At 39.2% G+C, this 17,987-nt stretch overlaps 1 protein-coding gene across 3 annotated transcripts in view; it reads right to left on the bottom strand.

The window, feature by feature from the left end:
* Window positions 1–6,714: 6,714 nt before the first annotated feature.
* Window positions 6,715–17,987, bottom strand: part of scn5lab (sodium channel, voltage gated, type V-like, alpha b) — a 125,482-nt gene continuing 114,209 nt past the window's right edge. For all 3 annotated transcript variants that reach the window (XM_083543565.1, XM_083543566.1, XM_083543567.1), the window contains 6 exons: window positions 16,274–16,546; window positions 15,411–15,464; window positions 15,163–15,304; window positions 14,942–15,042; window positions 14,068–14,338; window positions 6,715–11,683 (listed from right to left, as the gene is read on the bottom strand). In XM_083543565.1, coding sequence (XP_083399691.1) covers window positions 10,458–11,683; window positions 14,068–14,338; window positions 14,942–15,042; window positions 15,163–15,304; window positions 15,411–15,464; window positions 16,274–16,546 — 2,067 coding nt within the window. In that variant the 3' untranslated portion in view covers window positions 6,715–10,457. The remainder of the gene's footprint in view (window positions 11,684–14,067; window positions 14,339–14,941; window positions 15,043–15,162; window positions 15,305–15,410; window positions 15,465–16,273; window positions 16,547–17,987) is intronic.

The following is a 17,987-nucleotide window of genomic DNA, read 5'->3' as shown; positions in this document are numbered from 1 at the left end:
AGAACCTTTCCAGAAGTGGCCGGCCGACCAAAATTACCCCAAGAGCACAGCAACAACTCATCAGAAAGGTCACAGAAGACCCCACAACAACATCCAAAAAAATCCAGGCCTCACTTGTCTCAGTTAAGGTCAGTGTTCATGACTCCACCATAAGAAAGAGACTGGGAAAAATGGTCTGCATGGCAGTTCCAAGCTAAAAAACGCTGCTAAGCAAAATGCCAGAAAACATCTTGATGATCCCCAAGACTTTTGGGTAAATACTCTATGGACTGACGAGACAAAAGTAGAACTTTTTGGAAGGTGTGTGTCCCATTACGTCTGGTGTAAAAGTAACACCACATTTCAGAAAAAGAACATCAGACCAACAGTAAAATATGGTGGTGGTAGTGTGATGGTCTGGGGCTGTTTTGCTGCTTTAGGACCTGGAAGACTTGCTGTGATAAATGGAACCATATATTCTGCTGTTCACCAAAGAAACCTGAAGGAGAAAATCCGGCCATCTGTTCGTGACCTCATGCTTTCCAAACTGAAATCAGGCTACCTGGCATGCACCACAGTTACTGAAATACATTTTTCTCATGATTCTGATGTTTAATGTGCACATTAGGGGTGTAACACCTTACACGTATTACACGTAAGGAAAAATTTTGGTACAGGGCTTTCGGTTGAGGTCACGTACCGAATGCAATCCTTTTTTTTTTTTACATTTGGATCATTAAAATCTGAGTTCCCTCACAGAACGGTTTTGTCTCTGCCTCGCATTCTAAGCGCAGTGTTACTGTTTTTTTGTTTGTTTTTTTAATTCAACTTGAAAACTAACAACAATACCAGGGGTATAAAAAAAGGAATTAGAGTTAGCACAGTGTCACTGTGGCTGCTCACTCTGTACCGGAAATATGATTTGCAGTGCGTTGCAACCACCATAAATACCACCATAACAACTTAAGCTTGTTTGTTTTTGTTTTTGTTTTTTTTGTTTTTTACACCTGGAATTTTGTGCACCATGGCACAAGCCAAATGTGTTTTCTAAGCACCACTAAATCTTCCCAAGCTTACCAATTCTTAATCATTTTAAAGAAAAATCATTTGCCTTTTATTTTTACAGTTTACATAATGTTTCTTAAGAGCCATTACTGTAGCAGTCCAAATAATTCCAAAAGGTTCATAAAATTTTCTCACCAAGTTTTGTGTGTGTGTGTGTGTGTGTGTGTGTGTGTGTGTGTGTGTGTGTGTGTGTGTGTGTGTGTGTGTGTGTGTGTGTGTGTGTGTGCGCATACAGTTGGAGTGAAACAGGATGGCTTGCCTCTTGAGGGTGGGGTCACTGCTCCCTATTGAGAGAACACGCTTATTCTCCAGCAGCGTCCAGGGAGCTCATCAGGACTTTGCTGTCATAGTAACCCCATACAGCAAACCACACACTCCTGGGCCCACATTCATCTGCTTACAAACAGCCAGGAATGGAAATGGCTAGAAAATGAGCCAGGCTAACAGAGAAAAAAAATGAAGCAATAGGAAGTATCTGTCTGCTTATTTTGCATTACCAACACTCCTGACCCCACTGTTGCTGATAGTGGCTGGTACTTTTTAAAGTCCTATACCTCTAAGAAGTACTCGTGCTGAAACACTGGTTTGTTCTTAGTGCATTAGGGTTGTGCACAGTTATAATCAACCCCAGGCAAAACCCAGAGTGCCAAGCATGCTACCTCTGAGACTTCTTCTCATTGAGTGCTTGCCAAATGATATCATCAGTATAAAGCTCATAGGAGGAAGTGGGTACTAGCCATGCACATGAATTGAAGGTAAGCATATTTGTATTTGAAGTGGGAATGGAATGATGTAATGCCACTCGCTGCGAGATCTCGTTATATTGTACAGTGTATATACGGCAGTGTCCTTTAAGTGGCAGACTGGTTCAACATGGCTTTCACAAAGTAAAGGTCATTGCAGACTATTCATTTTTTTTTTTTTTTAAGCATAGATATGAGTATTATTAAGCAGAATTTGTTGAACACCTTGTGGTGCTAGTGACCATTATATTTTAAACTATATGGTAGTAAGTGAGGTAAAGAAAAAACAAAAGCCCCAAAAAAACCAACAAAAGGACCAATGGTGTTAAAATGCTTTAATTTAATATGTAAAGTCAATTCATACAATTAATTCCAAATAATATAGATACGAATGTGATTTATTTTATTTCACGTGCTTAAATTGCCAAAAAAGAAGGATAATTGGTGGAATATCTAAAAGCTCATAATGGTGAGAGCTGCACAGTAGCTGACGCAGTCTTCTTGTTCACATTTGCAGAAACCAAATCTCTGGAGGCTCAGACTGACCTGACAAGCTTACCAAGGTTCTCTAAGGAGTCATACAAGTGCAGCGTTGACACTCAGGGAAGTGTGTGTGTGTGTGAGTGTGTGTTTCTTGATACAAATACCACACGTGTGCTCACAGTCCTTTTAGGCGACTTTCCTGAGGAGACAAGTGCTGACATGTGAGACAGTCCTCACACAGATTTACTAGTTGTTTGGCCAGGCTTTAACTACTGTGGGATTTGGTTGTTACATGTTTTGCCAGACACACTGACTTGAGTAACACTTATGCAATATGGCCATGTGCTGTATTTGGAGTCTTGCTTTGTCTCCTGTATCCATGTTTTGTTCTATGGTATGTGGTACAGTGGAACCTCGGAGCTTGCGGCCTCAGCGCTCGCGACCTCGCATGCTCGCGGCTTTCATTCCGACCGGCGACTCTCATCCAGATTGGCTCGTGAGCAACCGCGAGCTGCTCAAAATGCTAGTTTTAACATTTCTAATCAAGGTTTATCTCATTAAAATTGTCTAATAATTAAGTGTTATGGAGTGAAATAGTGTTATTTACTCATTTAAATCAATTTCGTATAGTGTTCTTTGGGTTTTTACTGGGTTGGAAGGGGCGTATCAAAAGGTCGCGAAAATCGGAACTCGCGACCGGTCTTGGTCCCTAACCCTCGCGAGCTCCGAGGTTCCACTGTATTGGTATTGTATCATGTCATGATTCAGATTAATATAATCAACATTTTAGTTTCAGCAGTGTGCCTCAAATAGACATTATCAAACTTAGAACACAACTATAGACATATTCAACTGATTGATATTTATGTTGTAGTTATGTATTAGCAACATAACAACCGGTAATGGACATCCTGTACATGTAAATACAAGATAGCATGGTTGACAAACCACTTGAACATTAAACCGTTTCTCAAGAATACCCCTCTTGAATATCAACAAATGGATTAGTTTTTCTTAATGCATGCATCTCTAAAATGAGTGCAAACCACTTTTCTTTGCAGGAAGGAACTTTCTGGAGAAATCAGGCACGCGATAAGTGGCATCACTACAGCAAACCTGTCCCAACATGGCAATTCCCTTGTGCACAAAGCAAGATCCATTAAGACATGGTTTGCTAAGATTGATGTAGAAGAACCCGAGCCCTAGCCCTGACCTCAATCCCACTCATCAACTTCAGGAATGAACTGGAATGCTGACAGCACACCAGGCTTCCTCACTTGACATCACGGCCTGACCTCACTAACACATTTTTGACTGACCGAGTACAAATTCCCACAGCCATGCTCTAAAAAAAACAAACAGAAAATCTTCCCTGAAGAATGGTGGCTATTTTGCGTGTGACCTTATTTTTGTTTTCCTAGAAGAACTCTCATGGTATGTTTGGAATTTTTCCAGTCTTGAGGAATTCAGTTCATTTTGTATTTCTGTATGTTCTTGAAACGATCTACATATTAATTCCATTTACATCTACGCTATTTTGGAGACGTCCTTATCAAGAGTGACGTCCACAAGTGCTTTGAGTCTCTATTAATTAATAAATAAATACTGGTTCGCTTTTTTTTTTTATAAACAAAGAAAAAACAATCCAAATCCTTGATTTGTGATTGACCAAGAATTTTGCTTAAATCTTATTAAATCAAGTATTTATGATTTCTGAATTTAATGGCACCGCAATTTATTGCACGATTTCATAGCAACAGAAAACACAACTCGCAACAAATGTATTAATAAATGTAGATTGTTTCCTTATTGTGCTTTTTACTAAATATACTAATATCGCACACCTAAAGTACCTTGTGATTTTGAAGTATAAATAACGACTGGTATTATTATCCCGAGTCATCACAGAGCGCCTTCAATACCAATTCCGTGAGTCAGACTTCATTTTGAATATATGCTTAAAGCAAGCCAAGATCTTAATTGGGAATTGTCATGTAGTTTAGTTATGCCCTACCAAATATTCCGTCTTGCTAGCTCACACTGCCACTCACTCTTTCAAACACCCACACAGTTATTATTTAGGAGGACCAAGCCTCTTCTGTTAACCTCTGCTGCCATATGAATTGAATCTAAATTGGCTGTGTGTGTGTGTGTGTGTGTGTGTGTGTGTGTGTGTTTTCTAAGTAAAATGATAGTCCCAGTTGTGTAGCTTTGACAAGGAGAAAGCTGACAGCACATGGTGTATTGTGAGTGTTCACGTTTAGCCTTCTGTAGCTAAGGTTAAACTTAGCACTGTAAATACTTTTTGTGTACCCTGTAGGTTTCCTGGTGCTCACTAGGCTTTAATTATACTACCGAACATTCAGTAATACACACTCAATGGCCAAAGGTTTGTGGACACCTGATAATCCCAACCATGTGCTTTTTGAACATTACCATTCCAGATTCACCTCTTATCCTATTTTTTATAACCTCCATTCTCCTGGGAAGGCTTTTCACTGGCGTGGCTGAGGATGAGTAGTGATCATTCATTAAGAAGAGCATCAGTTAATTAAGGAGGCACAAAGGTTGAATGAGGAGGTCTGGGGTGCAGTCAGATCCTAAAACTGTTCAGATGGATTGGGGTCAAGTCAAGTTTAATTCTATAGCGCTTTTCACAATGTCAGAATTTAAAAATTATGGTAAGGGTGAGGGCTGTGTGCTGGTCACTTGAGCGCTTTTTCTCCAACCTTCACCACTACGTTTGCATGATGTTTTTTTTTTTTTGTGCACAATGGCATTGTCATGCTCTTTCCATTTCTTTTCCAGTGGATGCACCCTGTAATTTTGGAATGCAAAAACATTCTATACAGTTGTTTCAACAGTCAAGTGAAAAACCACAATTTTTATTTTGCTTGTCTCAACCTTCAGTGCCACCAAAATTGGATTTGCACCTGATGCCAGTCAGTAGAGTAGGGTTTGTTGTTGTTTTTTAATCAGAGATCACCCAGAAGTGCAGTGTGCGGAAATAATCCTTCAGTCTACTGCTCTTCAGTTGCCATTAATATTATTAAATATTCAGTAGTGTTTCAGAACTGAGTAAATACTTCGTTGCATTAAGTTATATTAAGTAATCAATCAAAAAGCTTGATGCTTATAGTAAAAAGCTCTTGATTGAGTAAATGGTTCACACAGAAAAGGTTACCGATGTAGAGCCTTCGTTAATGGACAACCACACACCACACTGTGTGTCCCTGCAGACATGCAGTATGAAGTACATCGGAGTTATTTTCAACCATTTTGTCTATAAAGGCCTTTTGCTTAAGTGCTGGGAATGCTACAGCATTTCAGCAAGATTGTGGAGGTCACAGTGATGACCTTTACAATGGAAGTTCTGAAATGCACTGAATTAAACTAATGGCTTAATGGCTGTGATTTGATGCTATATGTTGATTTTCTTCTGAAACAGGAAGGAAGGGTGAGATTGTTTCGAAAAGCTTGGCTGCAACTGATTGTGCCAGATGCTACACTAGAGAAAGGCCTGCCTTCAGAAGTGGGACATGCTCTGTATGGCTAAAAGCATGTTGGAACCTGACCATCACACCCGTGTAGTTTTCTGCCACGAAGTTGGAAGCACACAATGAATAGGATGTTTGTGTATGCATAACATTACAATTTCCCTTTACTGGAACTAAGAGTCCCAAAGCTGGTCAAGCATGACAGTGTCTCTGTGCACAGAGTGAGCTTTATGAAGACAAGGAAGGAGTGGAAGAACTCTAGTGTCCTGCACAAAACCCTGACCTGAGACCTTTAGGGTGAACTGGAACACCGACTGCACTTAAACGCGACAATTGCTTGTGTGTGTGAGTGAGCGCGAATCCAACAGCCACGCTCAAAAATCTAGTGGAAAGCCTTCACAGAAGAGTTGAGCTTTGGATGTTTAATAAGTGCATATGGAGGTGACGGTCAGGTGTCTATATAATGTTGGGCATTTAGTGTTTTTGTGAGCATTCATTTGGATGATCATGAAAAAAATGGGAATATCTTGATTGCCGCCCCCAGTACTTTATACTGCACACCCTGTGGTCTGTTTTGGGGTCTTATGCTTGAGGAATGTAAAACGTGGCCTCATGGAAAAAGAAGTCTCTAGATTGAAACTAATGAATAAGGGCTTGTAGGGTAACTGGCTTCCAGTTCAACAATGTCAGCATGCGCTCAGTTAATGTGACAACTGTCTCTGCCTTTACAGAGAGCAGAGACCTGCAGGCAGGCAGATGAACCAGCTCTTCAATTATATTAGTACTATAGGAAGAACAATATGATCTAAAACTTTCCATATGTGTTGCATATATTGTTGTCATATGTGCTGTGGTATTGTGGTTGGTATATGAAAGACCAGTGTTGTATAGGTGTTGTGTAATAGAATGTAAGGTGTTTAATGGGATAAAAGAGACATGCTCACAAAGGCAATAAATCCTGTTGTTTATTTGACTATAGATATACATATTCTAATTGGCCACAAAGCTTTTCAGAAAACCATGAGTCTCTCTAAATGTTCTGATTATGAGGACTACAGTCGACAGTCTTCTTTGCATTTCCTTTCATTTTAAACAAACAGTTGGGGGATGGGGCATCACACAAATCAAATTTACAAATGTGAAACCGGTTTTTGAAAAACAAGTTGTCATATTGCAGCATGCACATTCTAATAGTGTAAAAAAACAAACAAAAAAAAAACAACGAAATAAATAAGTACATACATAAATAAACAGGAACAACATTGTCAGAGGGGCAAATGACTGAGGCCGTGTTATATTTTTGACCTCAGAGGACCTCCAAATATATACCTGTAGGACTCCAGATGCTGACTCTGGCTCTGTTTTGGTCATCTTGCTCTTAGCTTATAGCTAGAATTTTGTAGCCCCGAAGCCTGATACTACATCAGTATTTCATTGCACACCCTTCTAGCGCCCTTAAGCAGCATCAGAATTTGATCACTGAATTTTCTTAGGAAAAAAAAAAAAACGATAAATAAAAAAACTACTAGGTTTAGCAAATTCTACTATTTATAAAATACACTGCTTTCAGATAACTAATATTTATACATCATATATGCAAAGCATAGACAAAATATGCCTTTGAATTCCTGTATCTGCTCTTGTATTGCACAAACTGGCATTTTAAAATGTACAGCAGATAGAAAAGTTTCCCTGTGCTTCATTTGACTAAATACACCTTATGTGAATCTCCAATCAACTCAGGTACTAAAGAATTATCATGGAAAAGTAGAAAGAGGCATTTATTACATTCCTTGTACATGTGCTGACAGATTTCTTTTTTTAAAGGCGGGGTGTTGGGGAATTGTGAGCAACATCCGAAAAAAAACCAAAAAGTCATTAATGCCATCCCACTTAATAAATCCACAATATAGCTGTTGCATTTCAGTGAACACTCTATTGTAACCTGCTGTGCATACTGTTAATGTTTGATGAATTAGTATGAGGGTTATAAACAGAAATCTGAGAAACGTTCCAACACCTGAAGTCCAAAATAGAAAAACATGAAATGTTTGCATTTATCCGAAGTACTGCTGCATTGTACATTTTCCTCTCTTTGTTTTACTGTGTCTAAATATTACAAAAATAAGCGTTGCTCCTCCAAGCATAGTCGGTTCATCTCTCATCTTCTTGCTGAAGTAACTGTACTAGACTCTTTGGTTTTGTAAAAACCAAATGTGAACAGCTTGAGAGTGATGCTAAGTGCTCAGCAGAAGGAGGCCTGAGATCCCCTTCATCTAACCGTCAAACCGATCTGGTCAGCCTCCATCACACAGAACCCACCTGCAGTTATTAAATCCAGCAAGAAGTAGCACACTGCTGAAGTTACGTGTATTTTCACACACCAACCAATGCCCGTACTATCTTGTAGGTTTCTTTGACACATCATACAAGCTTATGCACATAGTTTTACTTCTGGGTAATATATGGCTCCTCTCCTGTGCAAGAAATAACCAAAAGGAGTTTTTTTTCCACATGAATTCTGAGAATCTTTTGTATCTGTGTAATGGTTTAAAGTGAAGAAACATGATTATCATGTCACAATGTAAAACATTATAGAGATCTGAAAACAGGACATCAGCACCTACAGTACATGAACCTCACCCTACACATGATTTCATCTAAAAGGGTTTTATACATATTCATTCCAGGAAGTTTAAAAAAGAAAAAGTTTGTGGTGTAACATTTATTCACTGTAGTGGGTGCCAATAGTAAATATAATAATATTACTTAAAAATTTACAAGATACAATGCTAGCAATCCCCATGTGCGTCTTTTTCGGTGGATTCGAGAAACGGGGCTTCATCCAGAAACCCACGTTTCTGATAAGTTTGTTTTCGAGGCTCACAAAATATTAATTTTTATAAGCAGATATGCTGCACAGTCATATTGGTGGAGCAGTTGTTCTTTTTTTAAGACAAGTTGCAATGTTCCAGATGTCTTGTATTTCAAATTTTTTTTGTTTTTGGAGAAAGCCCTTTGTATTTCCTTTAAATTATATTCTTGTCTGTATTTTTTTATTAATTTTTTTATTTTTTTTCCGAAACAAATTTTCAACTCTTTTACATGCAGAGTTGTATCTCTGTTTATTCTAATAATGATCCTGTTGTGACCGCAAACATCTAAATACATGTATGGATAAATCTATGTATAACAGTGGGAATCTGTGCCACGTTTGTTTTTAATAAGGATTGACTGTATTCTACATCTAAATAGATAAAAACGTGATGGCTTGTGCTCAAATGGACTCGAATGGATAGAAGACTCAATAAGTTCAGGGAGATGGCAGGATCACATCAAACGTGAATGGTTATTGATGTAATGCTCTGGAATTAAAACAGCTTCACCGTGCCTTTTAAAGGTGAGCCTTTTTGCACTGGAGAAGAGGATTGAAATAGGGGTTAAGTTCTACCAGGCACACTTGGGGTCTATTGCTACAAAAACAGCCCTTCAAGAAAAACGTGCTAACCTGACTTGAAAAACAAGTGGATTAATCTCCTAGTGTGAATCGGAGATATGAATATACCATGGAGCCAGCAAGAGATTCCCCTCTTACACATAAGGTTGACATAGTATAAATGACATTATTATTATTATATGTATTTCTTTTTTTGTTTGTTTTTATTCAAATATACATTTAAAATCAATATTTTTCTCCATTTTTTTATCGAAAGGTAGCAAATTATTGCTGAACTCAGTATGTGCAAAATAAGAATTCCTTTTCAGCGTTACAAAAAAAAGAAAATGACCATTACATCTCGAGGTGTTATGCGTTTTTTTTTTTTTTTTCCCCAACATGCAAAATGAAATATAAATAAAACAAATACACAAAAACATTTCCATGTGCAGTAAAAGCCTGTGCAGCCTTTTGGTAGTGGTGGATGTAGATGGATGTTGTACGAGAGAGACCGTTGCTGAGTCATGTTTGATTGTCTTTTACTAGTCCTGATTATAGCATCCTGTAACCAGACCAGGCTATTTGTGAGATGGACATATAATTATATGCCAAAAACAAAAGGTGGAGGGGGAAAAAAAAAGAGCAAAAAAGAAAGTACTGGCAAATATCTTCACTTAATCATCTTGCTCTTTCTTTCATCGCTAGTGACACAACCTGGACTGGACAGAAGAATTTTATCCTTAGTTATAATTTTTTTTTTTTATTACATATAATATGAGCAATTGGTAAATTGAGCAAGACTATATATCTAACGTCTTGCGTTTTCTACGTAGTGTGAAATCTATTGTCAGAAGGAAATCACACCAGTTTAAGTAAGACCTTTTAATAAACTCAGATGGTCAGGCATACTTTGTAAATGTTGATAAACTGTATTTCTTTCAATCTAATATATGATTAGTACATCTGTGATATAACTGCAGTTAACTGCTGCAGAATCTCACTCATGCATATAAACTGAAGCAACGTTAATGTGAGCTGTCTACACTTCGCCCCCTGTATATTCAAACAAAAATGTGAAACACAAGGGAATTAAAAACATCAACTTGTCCTACAAAAACCTTGAAATCTTGATGCACAGTCACATGTATCAAGTGTTTTGAGTGCTGTTTGAGCTATGTTACATTCTGTAAACAAAAAAAAACCCCACAAAGTAACAAGAAGATTATTGTGTGAGAGAGCACTTTATACTTAATGTTATAGAAACGTTTCACGGTCTTTGTCAGGGTCAGGTTTGCTCAGGTCACTGTTCCTGGGCTCAGGTATTAGAGCTTGGAAAAGCTCACTGGTGACTCTTGTCACACTGTCATAAGATGGCGGTGAGGAGGTCGAGGACAAACCCTCTGTCTCAGGTCCATAATTCTCCTTCAACATGAAGGCTATGAGTCCTTCCTTTTCTGGTGGGCTGTCATCCTCACTGCTGGCAGCTCCCTCTACATTGATCTGTCGATATATGAACGAGGCTTGCCTCAACTGTCTTCGGAGTAAATGCCTTCTGTAGGCCCTCTGTATAACAATGGACGATACCTCCTCCTGCTTACGTCGTAAAGTTGTTGTGATGGGCTCGTAGGAGATTTTGGATGGATTCGCCATCATAAACTTCTCTTCCATTTGTTGCTTGAGTGCGTCCATTTCGTCCGATTCGCCCAGCACGCGCTTGGTAAAGGCGAACAAGATGTCCAGGCAGTGAATCTTGTCACCGCTCACCATGGGCAAGTCCATGGAAATCAGCTTAATTTTATTAGGCTTAGCAATACGCAGCGGCTCCGACAGGGAATCGGCAAAATCCGAAAGCTTAGCGTACTCAATGAACTGCGTGGCCTCGGGATCAAACTTCTCCCAAACCTCGTAGAACATCTCAAAGTCGTCCTCACTCAGTGGTTCAGTGCTTTCCTCTGTGGCCACGCTGAAGTTCTCGAGGATAATGGCAATGTACATGTTCACCACAATGAGAAAAGAAATGATAATGTATGTAACAAAGAAGGTAATGCCTACTGAAGGGTTCCCACAGTTGCCCCGGACAGTGGTGCCTATGTTTGGCACATTGGGGTCACACTCTTCAGGGGAGTTGTTCAAAATAGGATTGAGCAGACTGTCCCAGCCAGCTGATGTCGTTATCTGGAATAGGCAAATCATGCTGTTGCCAAATGTCTCAAAGTTGAACATGTCATCGATTCCACCTTGTTTCTTCACATAGGCAAAGTTTGCCATTCCAAAAATGGCATAGATGAACATGACTAAGAACAGCAGTAGACCTATATTGAACAATGCAGGTAAGGACATCATTAAGGCAAATAGTAACGTTCTGATCCCTTTAGCTCCCCGAATAAGGCGAAGGATGCGTCCTATCCGGGCCAGACGGATCACTCGGAAAAGCGTTGGTGAAACAAAGTATTTCTCAATTATATCTGCGAGAACAATGCCTGCGAAAAGATAAAAAAAAAAACCCCGAAATAAGTCATTTGTTAATGTGAATAGTAGATTGTAGATACACTTATGTCTAAATTAAATGTCTATTCAGCTGTCCATGTACTTCAAAAACTGACCCTAGCCAAAAACCCTAACATGTTATGTTAGCATTACCCATTCCTTAAACCATATCTTTTCCGATTCATGATCCTAAACATGGATGGTGGGTGTTTGTCTTGATCTGCAAAAATGCCTGCTTGAAAAATGAATGCAACCATACATTTTCCTTTCCGCCTGCAAACTAACAACTGTCAGATGCCTCAAACCTCAATCACTTCCCAATCACCTAAGCTGACAGACTTGATTGCTACAATTACCCTCACCTTTACTCAGGCCCGGTTTTTTTTTTTTTTTTGCAGGGGTGGTCACTCTATCTCCTTGCTAACCCTTCAGTGTCATTTTTTTTCCTTCAGGGACACCTGCTCTCAAAACTGACCAGGCTTTCTCCTTAAGCATGTTCTGTCTCTTTCTTGGTAGATATAGTGTTGCACAGCTGCGCTGGATGTAGCCCTTGATAAGTCAAGCCAAGGTTACAGTGATTTTACAGTTAATCTTCTCCATGGGGTTGATTAAGAGCTTTTTTTTTTCCTACTGAGGGATTGTGGATTTTGTAGGTATACATGTTTCTCAAGGAGGAGTGTTCATTTATTATTCATTATTCATTATAAATTGATCAACAAGTTGAGCAGTATGCTCATTGCCTGCTGTACTTGTCTTTGATACAAGACAACCATCAATATTTCTCTCTGTCTCCAAACATGTGTAACTCTATATATCATAGGTATGCTTAAATTGATATTCTCTTTATTTCATTTACTTCCAGAGCGACTTACATTCATCTCATTCATACAACTGAGTAGCTATGGGCTTAAGGGCCTTGCTCAGGGGCCCAGAAGGGGGCAGCTGGGTGTGACTAGGATTTGACCTTCACAGCCGATGTCAAATGCCTTTACCTCTAAACAACCACGTCCCATATCGTGGTGTCAAGTATTCTTTAGCTCTTTACACTCTATGACCCATAACTTTCTGCTATTAAATCCTGATAAAACGGAGATTTTGCTCATCGGCCCAAAAAATAGTACACAGAAGCTCCAGCATCTCAGCCTGCATTTAGACGGTTGTTCTGTAACTACTAGTTCAACGGTAAAAGACCTGGGAGTTATTTTAGACAGCAACTTATCTTTTAAAAATCACATCAATCAAGTTACAAAAACAGCCTTCTTTCACCTTAGAAATATTTCTAAGCTAAGAAATATGTTATCTATATCTGATGCAGAGAAGCTCGTCCATGCGTTTATGACCTCTAGAATAGACTACTGTAATGCATTACTAGGTGGATGTCCTGCATCATTAATAAACAAGCTTCAGTTAGTTCAGAATGCCGCAGCAAGAGTTCTTACTAGGTCAAGAAAATACGATCATATAACCCCAATCTTATCGTCCCTACATTGGCTTCCTATTAAGTTTCGAATAGACTACAAACTACTGCTACTCACTTATAAAGCACTAAATGGTTTGGCTCCCATGTATCTATCCAGTCTCTTAACACGCTACAATCCGTCACGCTCCCTGAGATCTCAAAACTCTGGGCTTCTAGTAGTTCCTAGAATAGCAAAGTCCACTAAAGGCGGTAGAGCATTTTCACATTTAGCTCCTAAACTCTGGAATAGTCTTCCTGACAGTGTTCGGGGTTCAGATACACTCTCCCAGTTTAAGTGTAGATTAAAAACATATCTTTTTAGCAAAGCCTACACATAACACACATCACGCACATCACATCACAACCTTGTGCTCCAGAACATCTGATCACATGCACATTATCAACTTGTGCTGTTAATATCATGAACAGCAGCTACGCTAATTCCTCTCCACTGCTTCTCTTTCTCTCCCCATCCCGAGGCTTCCTGAGGTTTGGCCAGCTCCAGTCACGTCCCACCTCGTGAAGATTATGGACCTATGGATGATCATGGAGAAGTAGATGCCGAGTGTTTAAAGGCCCTGGCATGGAGAAGCTGATGCTGGATCTATGATGATCACAAATTGTTCTGTATTGTTGAAAGATTTATGACCAAACTTTTGATGTCACCCATATGAGGATGGGTTCCCCTTTGAGTCTGGTTCCTCTCAAGGTTTCTTCCTCATATCATCTAAGGGAGTTTTTCCTTGCCACTGTCGCCACGGCTGCTCATCAGGGACAAACGCACACCATTCACCTTCACTGTTGTTTTCTGTAAAGCTGCTTTGAGACAATGTCTGTTGTGAAAAGCGCTATACAAATAAACTTGACTTGACTTGAACTTGACTACACTAACTCTTTTAGAGTCCTGCCTTGTCTTACCCACAATGGAGAGAATGACTACCACAAAGTCAAAGATGTTCCAGCTGACGGTGAAGAAATAGCAGCGGAGGGCGATGATCTTAATGATGCACTCGGTGGTGAAGATGATGATGAAAGCTAGATTGATATTATACAGGATGGACTCCATATACGATGACTGCTCATCTGTCTCCACCATCATGGTCAACATGTTCAGGAGGATGAGCAGCATTATAATGATGTCGAAGGCTTGTTTTGATACCAAGTCAAAGAAGAATCCTTGGATAGAGTTCTGAAAGGAAGAACAATTTTCATTTATGTGCACCATATGGCAAAAAAGCATGTGGACACCTGAACAAAACACCTATAATCCGTGGTCCTTCTCCAAACGGTTTGGGAAAAAAAGCACACAATTCTCTAGAATGTCTTTGTATGCTGTTGCATTACAATTTCACTGGTACCAAGTAGCCTTGCCAAAACATGTTTTAGCATAACAATACCCCTGTGCACAATGCAAGATCTAAAAAAAAAAAACCATGGTTTGCCAAGGCCGGAGTGAAAGATCTCAAGTAGCTTGCACAGAGCACTAACCTCAATCCCAGTGAACACTTTTAGGATGCCAACTCAGTGCCAGGCCTTTTTTAATCTCTCGTAGCTCGTCATCAATCTCTCCACAAATACAGTTTTACAAATCGAATTGAAAGCTCTTTTAGAAGAGTAAAGACTGGTATAGCAGTAAAGGTGGATGATTTGATGTTCATTGTTTAGGTGCCCACTTCAGAAATTGACCTTATTCCATATATATACTATATTCTGTATAGTGATTTCAAATTTGCCTTAAACAACACAGATTTTTTTTCTGGATAATTGGTAAGAATAACAACTTTATACCCACCGTAGGCCTAGGAATAGGTTTCTGAGGTTTTTTTGATCCAAGCTTTTTCATGGCATTATAATATTTTTTCTGCTCTTCAGTCATAAAGATGTCCTGGCCACCTAAGTGCAGAGGGACTTCACTATTATTATTGTTGTCTAGTGTGAAAATAGCATGAACTTCTACTGCGTAATGCAATATTTTATTCAAATTTGTTTTTAATACCACAATCAAATCAATACTTATCTTTCGTTTCTGCTGGTTGAAGTTGTCAATGATCACACCGATGAACAGATTCAGGGTAAAGAATGATCCAAAAATGATGAAAATCACAAAATACAAGTACATATACAGGTTGTGCTCCTTAATTGGCTGCTCCTCCACCTGTCAAGTTGAACGATGAGAAATTATAATTATATATTAGTATTTATTATAACGTAACTATTGATTCCAAAGCCATCGTTATTTATTATTACACCAGTTTACTTACGGCACGTGAATCCACTGCTGCGTACATGATGTCCATCCAGCCTTTAAACGTTGCCTTAGCAGGGGAAAAAGAACAGGTTTAGGATGTTTGAACATTTTTGCAGTAAGCTTATTAGAAAGCATTACTAATGCAATTGATGAGATTTCATGTTTACTTCCGGCTATTACGTACATGACTACAGGACATTGCTATTTGACATCACTCGTCCTTTTCTTACTGTGTTAAACTAAAACCTTATTATCTATATCTTCATCTATTTTTCTGTGAGTAATAGACAATTGAATGTTCACACTTTTGCAAATCAGGAGTGAAGAGAAAAGAAAAAGCTCCCTTAGCCACAGTAAATAGACAAGCGATGACCCAATATGGACTTCTATCCAACGCATGTATATTCTAATGAAAAAAAGAAGAAGACGGGAGACTATAAGAGGAGGCCTCTTTTAGACCAAGTAGCCATTTTTTGCCTTGGTTATCAGTAATTATAGGGCATTTGTGAATGGGCTTCGACTGACTATTTCTAGATGCAAATGGAAGGTTTGTATTGAGTCAAGTCAGAAGAAGGTGATGGAAAGGAGCTAAGTGACTTGTTGCTAGGCTACCGCACCAACTAAGTTAAAATGAAGAACGAAGTGCATGCACTCTTGCTGAGAACAAAATTCTGTATAATGGCCCCAGTGATGGCTAAAAATAAGGTTCCGCTGACTTGGTGATTGATTCCTACTCATGGACAAGCAGAGGTGGGCAGCTACAAAGTGCAAGACAGAAAGAAAAGAAAGTTTCACACTGAGCGCTGTGTGTGTGTGTGTGTGTGTGTGTGTGTGTGTAGGGCAAGGAAATGTTCCTAAGAGGAAAAGATCACTCACCACTTGAAGTAGTGCAAGGTAGCCAGCACCCACGTTATCAAAATTGACTTTTACTTTTGTCCAGTAGTACTGCGAGTCGTTCATAGCCTGACACTCGGTCTTGTTGTTAATGTGTGAGAAGTTGTAGATGACGCCTGAGCGGTTGATGCAGCGGCCGAATTTGCCAGCGAACAGGTTCACGCCCATGATGCTGAAGATGAGCCAGAAGATGAGACACACCAGCAGGACGTTCATGATGGAGGGGATGGCCCCAATCAGAGCGTTCACCACCACCTGGTGCCCGTGGATACAAACAACAATTAGATTTTTGGACAGGGAATGGACAGTTTCTGTTCTGTTACTGACTCACTGTGAAATCGAATGGAATTTTGTAGTTACGTTAGTTGCATTATGTAGTTTCTCTGTATGTTCTCATACTAATAAAAAAATGCATCTACAGTTTATCACAAATCATTTAAAAAAAAAAAAGCAAAGAAGGATAGAAAGGATTACATAGTGATATGCAGCTACAGCTCACTTCAGTCACTGTATTTGAGTCATTGTTTACATGCATGCATCCACACAATGTGAAAAAAAGTTTGGTGACACCTGACCATAAGATTAGTATGTGCTTTTTGAACTCCCCACACCACAATTAGTCCCCATGTGCAGATTCTTTTTTGCATGTTTGTGGAGATTTGCGATCATTCAGCCACAAGGTTGTTAGTAAAGTCAGGTCCTAATGTATGGTCCTAATTGTAAATGTTTAATAGGACTGAGGTCTTTAGCAAACCACCCAAGATCTTCCACTTCAATCCATGTAAAGCCTTTATTCATGGAACTGGCTTTGTACTCAAGTTTGGGTCTCCTAGTCAAGGTGATGAGAAAACTTTATGCCACCACATCCAAACACATCCTATACAATTGTGCGCTTAGAACATTGTGGAAACAGTTTGGGGAAAAACCAATCAGGGCTGGAAAAGTCAGGTGTCCCAATACCTTGATCCATATTGTGTAGGTATATGTGTGTGTGTGTATATACATATTATGTTTTCTAATGGCTCTAAAGGATCATCTTAAACAGCAATGCAGTAATACTGGCAGAACAATGGGAATAACATCAGGACAGGCAGAGCGCATAGACACACACACACACACACACACACACACACACACACACACACACACACACACACACACACACACACACACACACACAGTATAAAGCGCATGTTAGAAAGTATCCTCGTTCACATTTCCTTTTTTTTTTTTTTTTTGGATCTGCAATAATTTTGCAGTGAAACATAGTGTCACAAAGAGATCTGCCAAACAGCTGATCCTCTGCGAATGAGACTGCACTTTCTCTCCCCATGTAAACAAGACCATGTGCCTCAGGCAGCTTCTGTTAACACGCTGTGACGTCTAATCGTGTTTGCCAGACCTACAGCGACATAGTGGGAATTCCGTGCATGTCAGCTTATTGACAGAGAGGTATATAGGAGATGTTTTATATTAATTGACTGTAAAGAAATGCTTATTTGACATTCTTAGAAGGAGACCAGGAGAAAAGCTGCAACTTGAAATTCTTTTTCTTTTTTTTTTTTTTTCTTATTCTAAAGCTGCTATACACCTAATATAAAGAAACACAGGAATTTTATGCAGACATTTTGTAAATCTAGCTCAAAATGGACAAAAGGTGTGATGTGGTGTTCTTTAATAAATAAAAAATATTAAC

The sequence above is a fragment of the Silurus aristotelis genome (assembly GCF_946808225.1).
Source record: "Silurus aristotelis genome assembly, chromosome: 1".
In the NCBI taxonomy this organism is placed as follows: Eukaryota; Metazoa; Chordata; class Actinopteri; order Siluriformes; family Siluridae; genus Silurus; species Silurus aristotelis.
The sequence above is the reverse complement of the archived record's forward strand: the minus strand, read 5'-3'. Positions and strand labels throughout refer to the sequence as shown.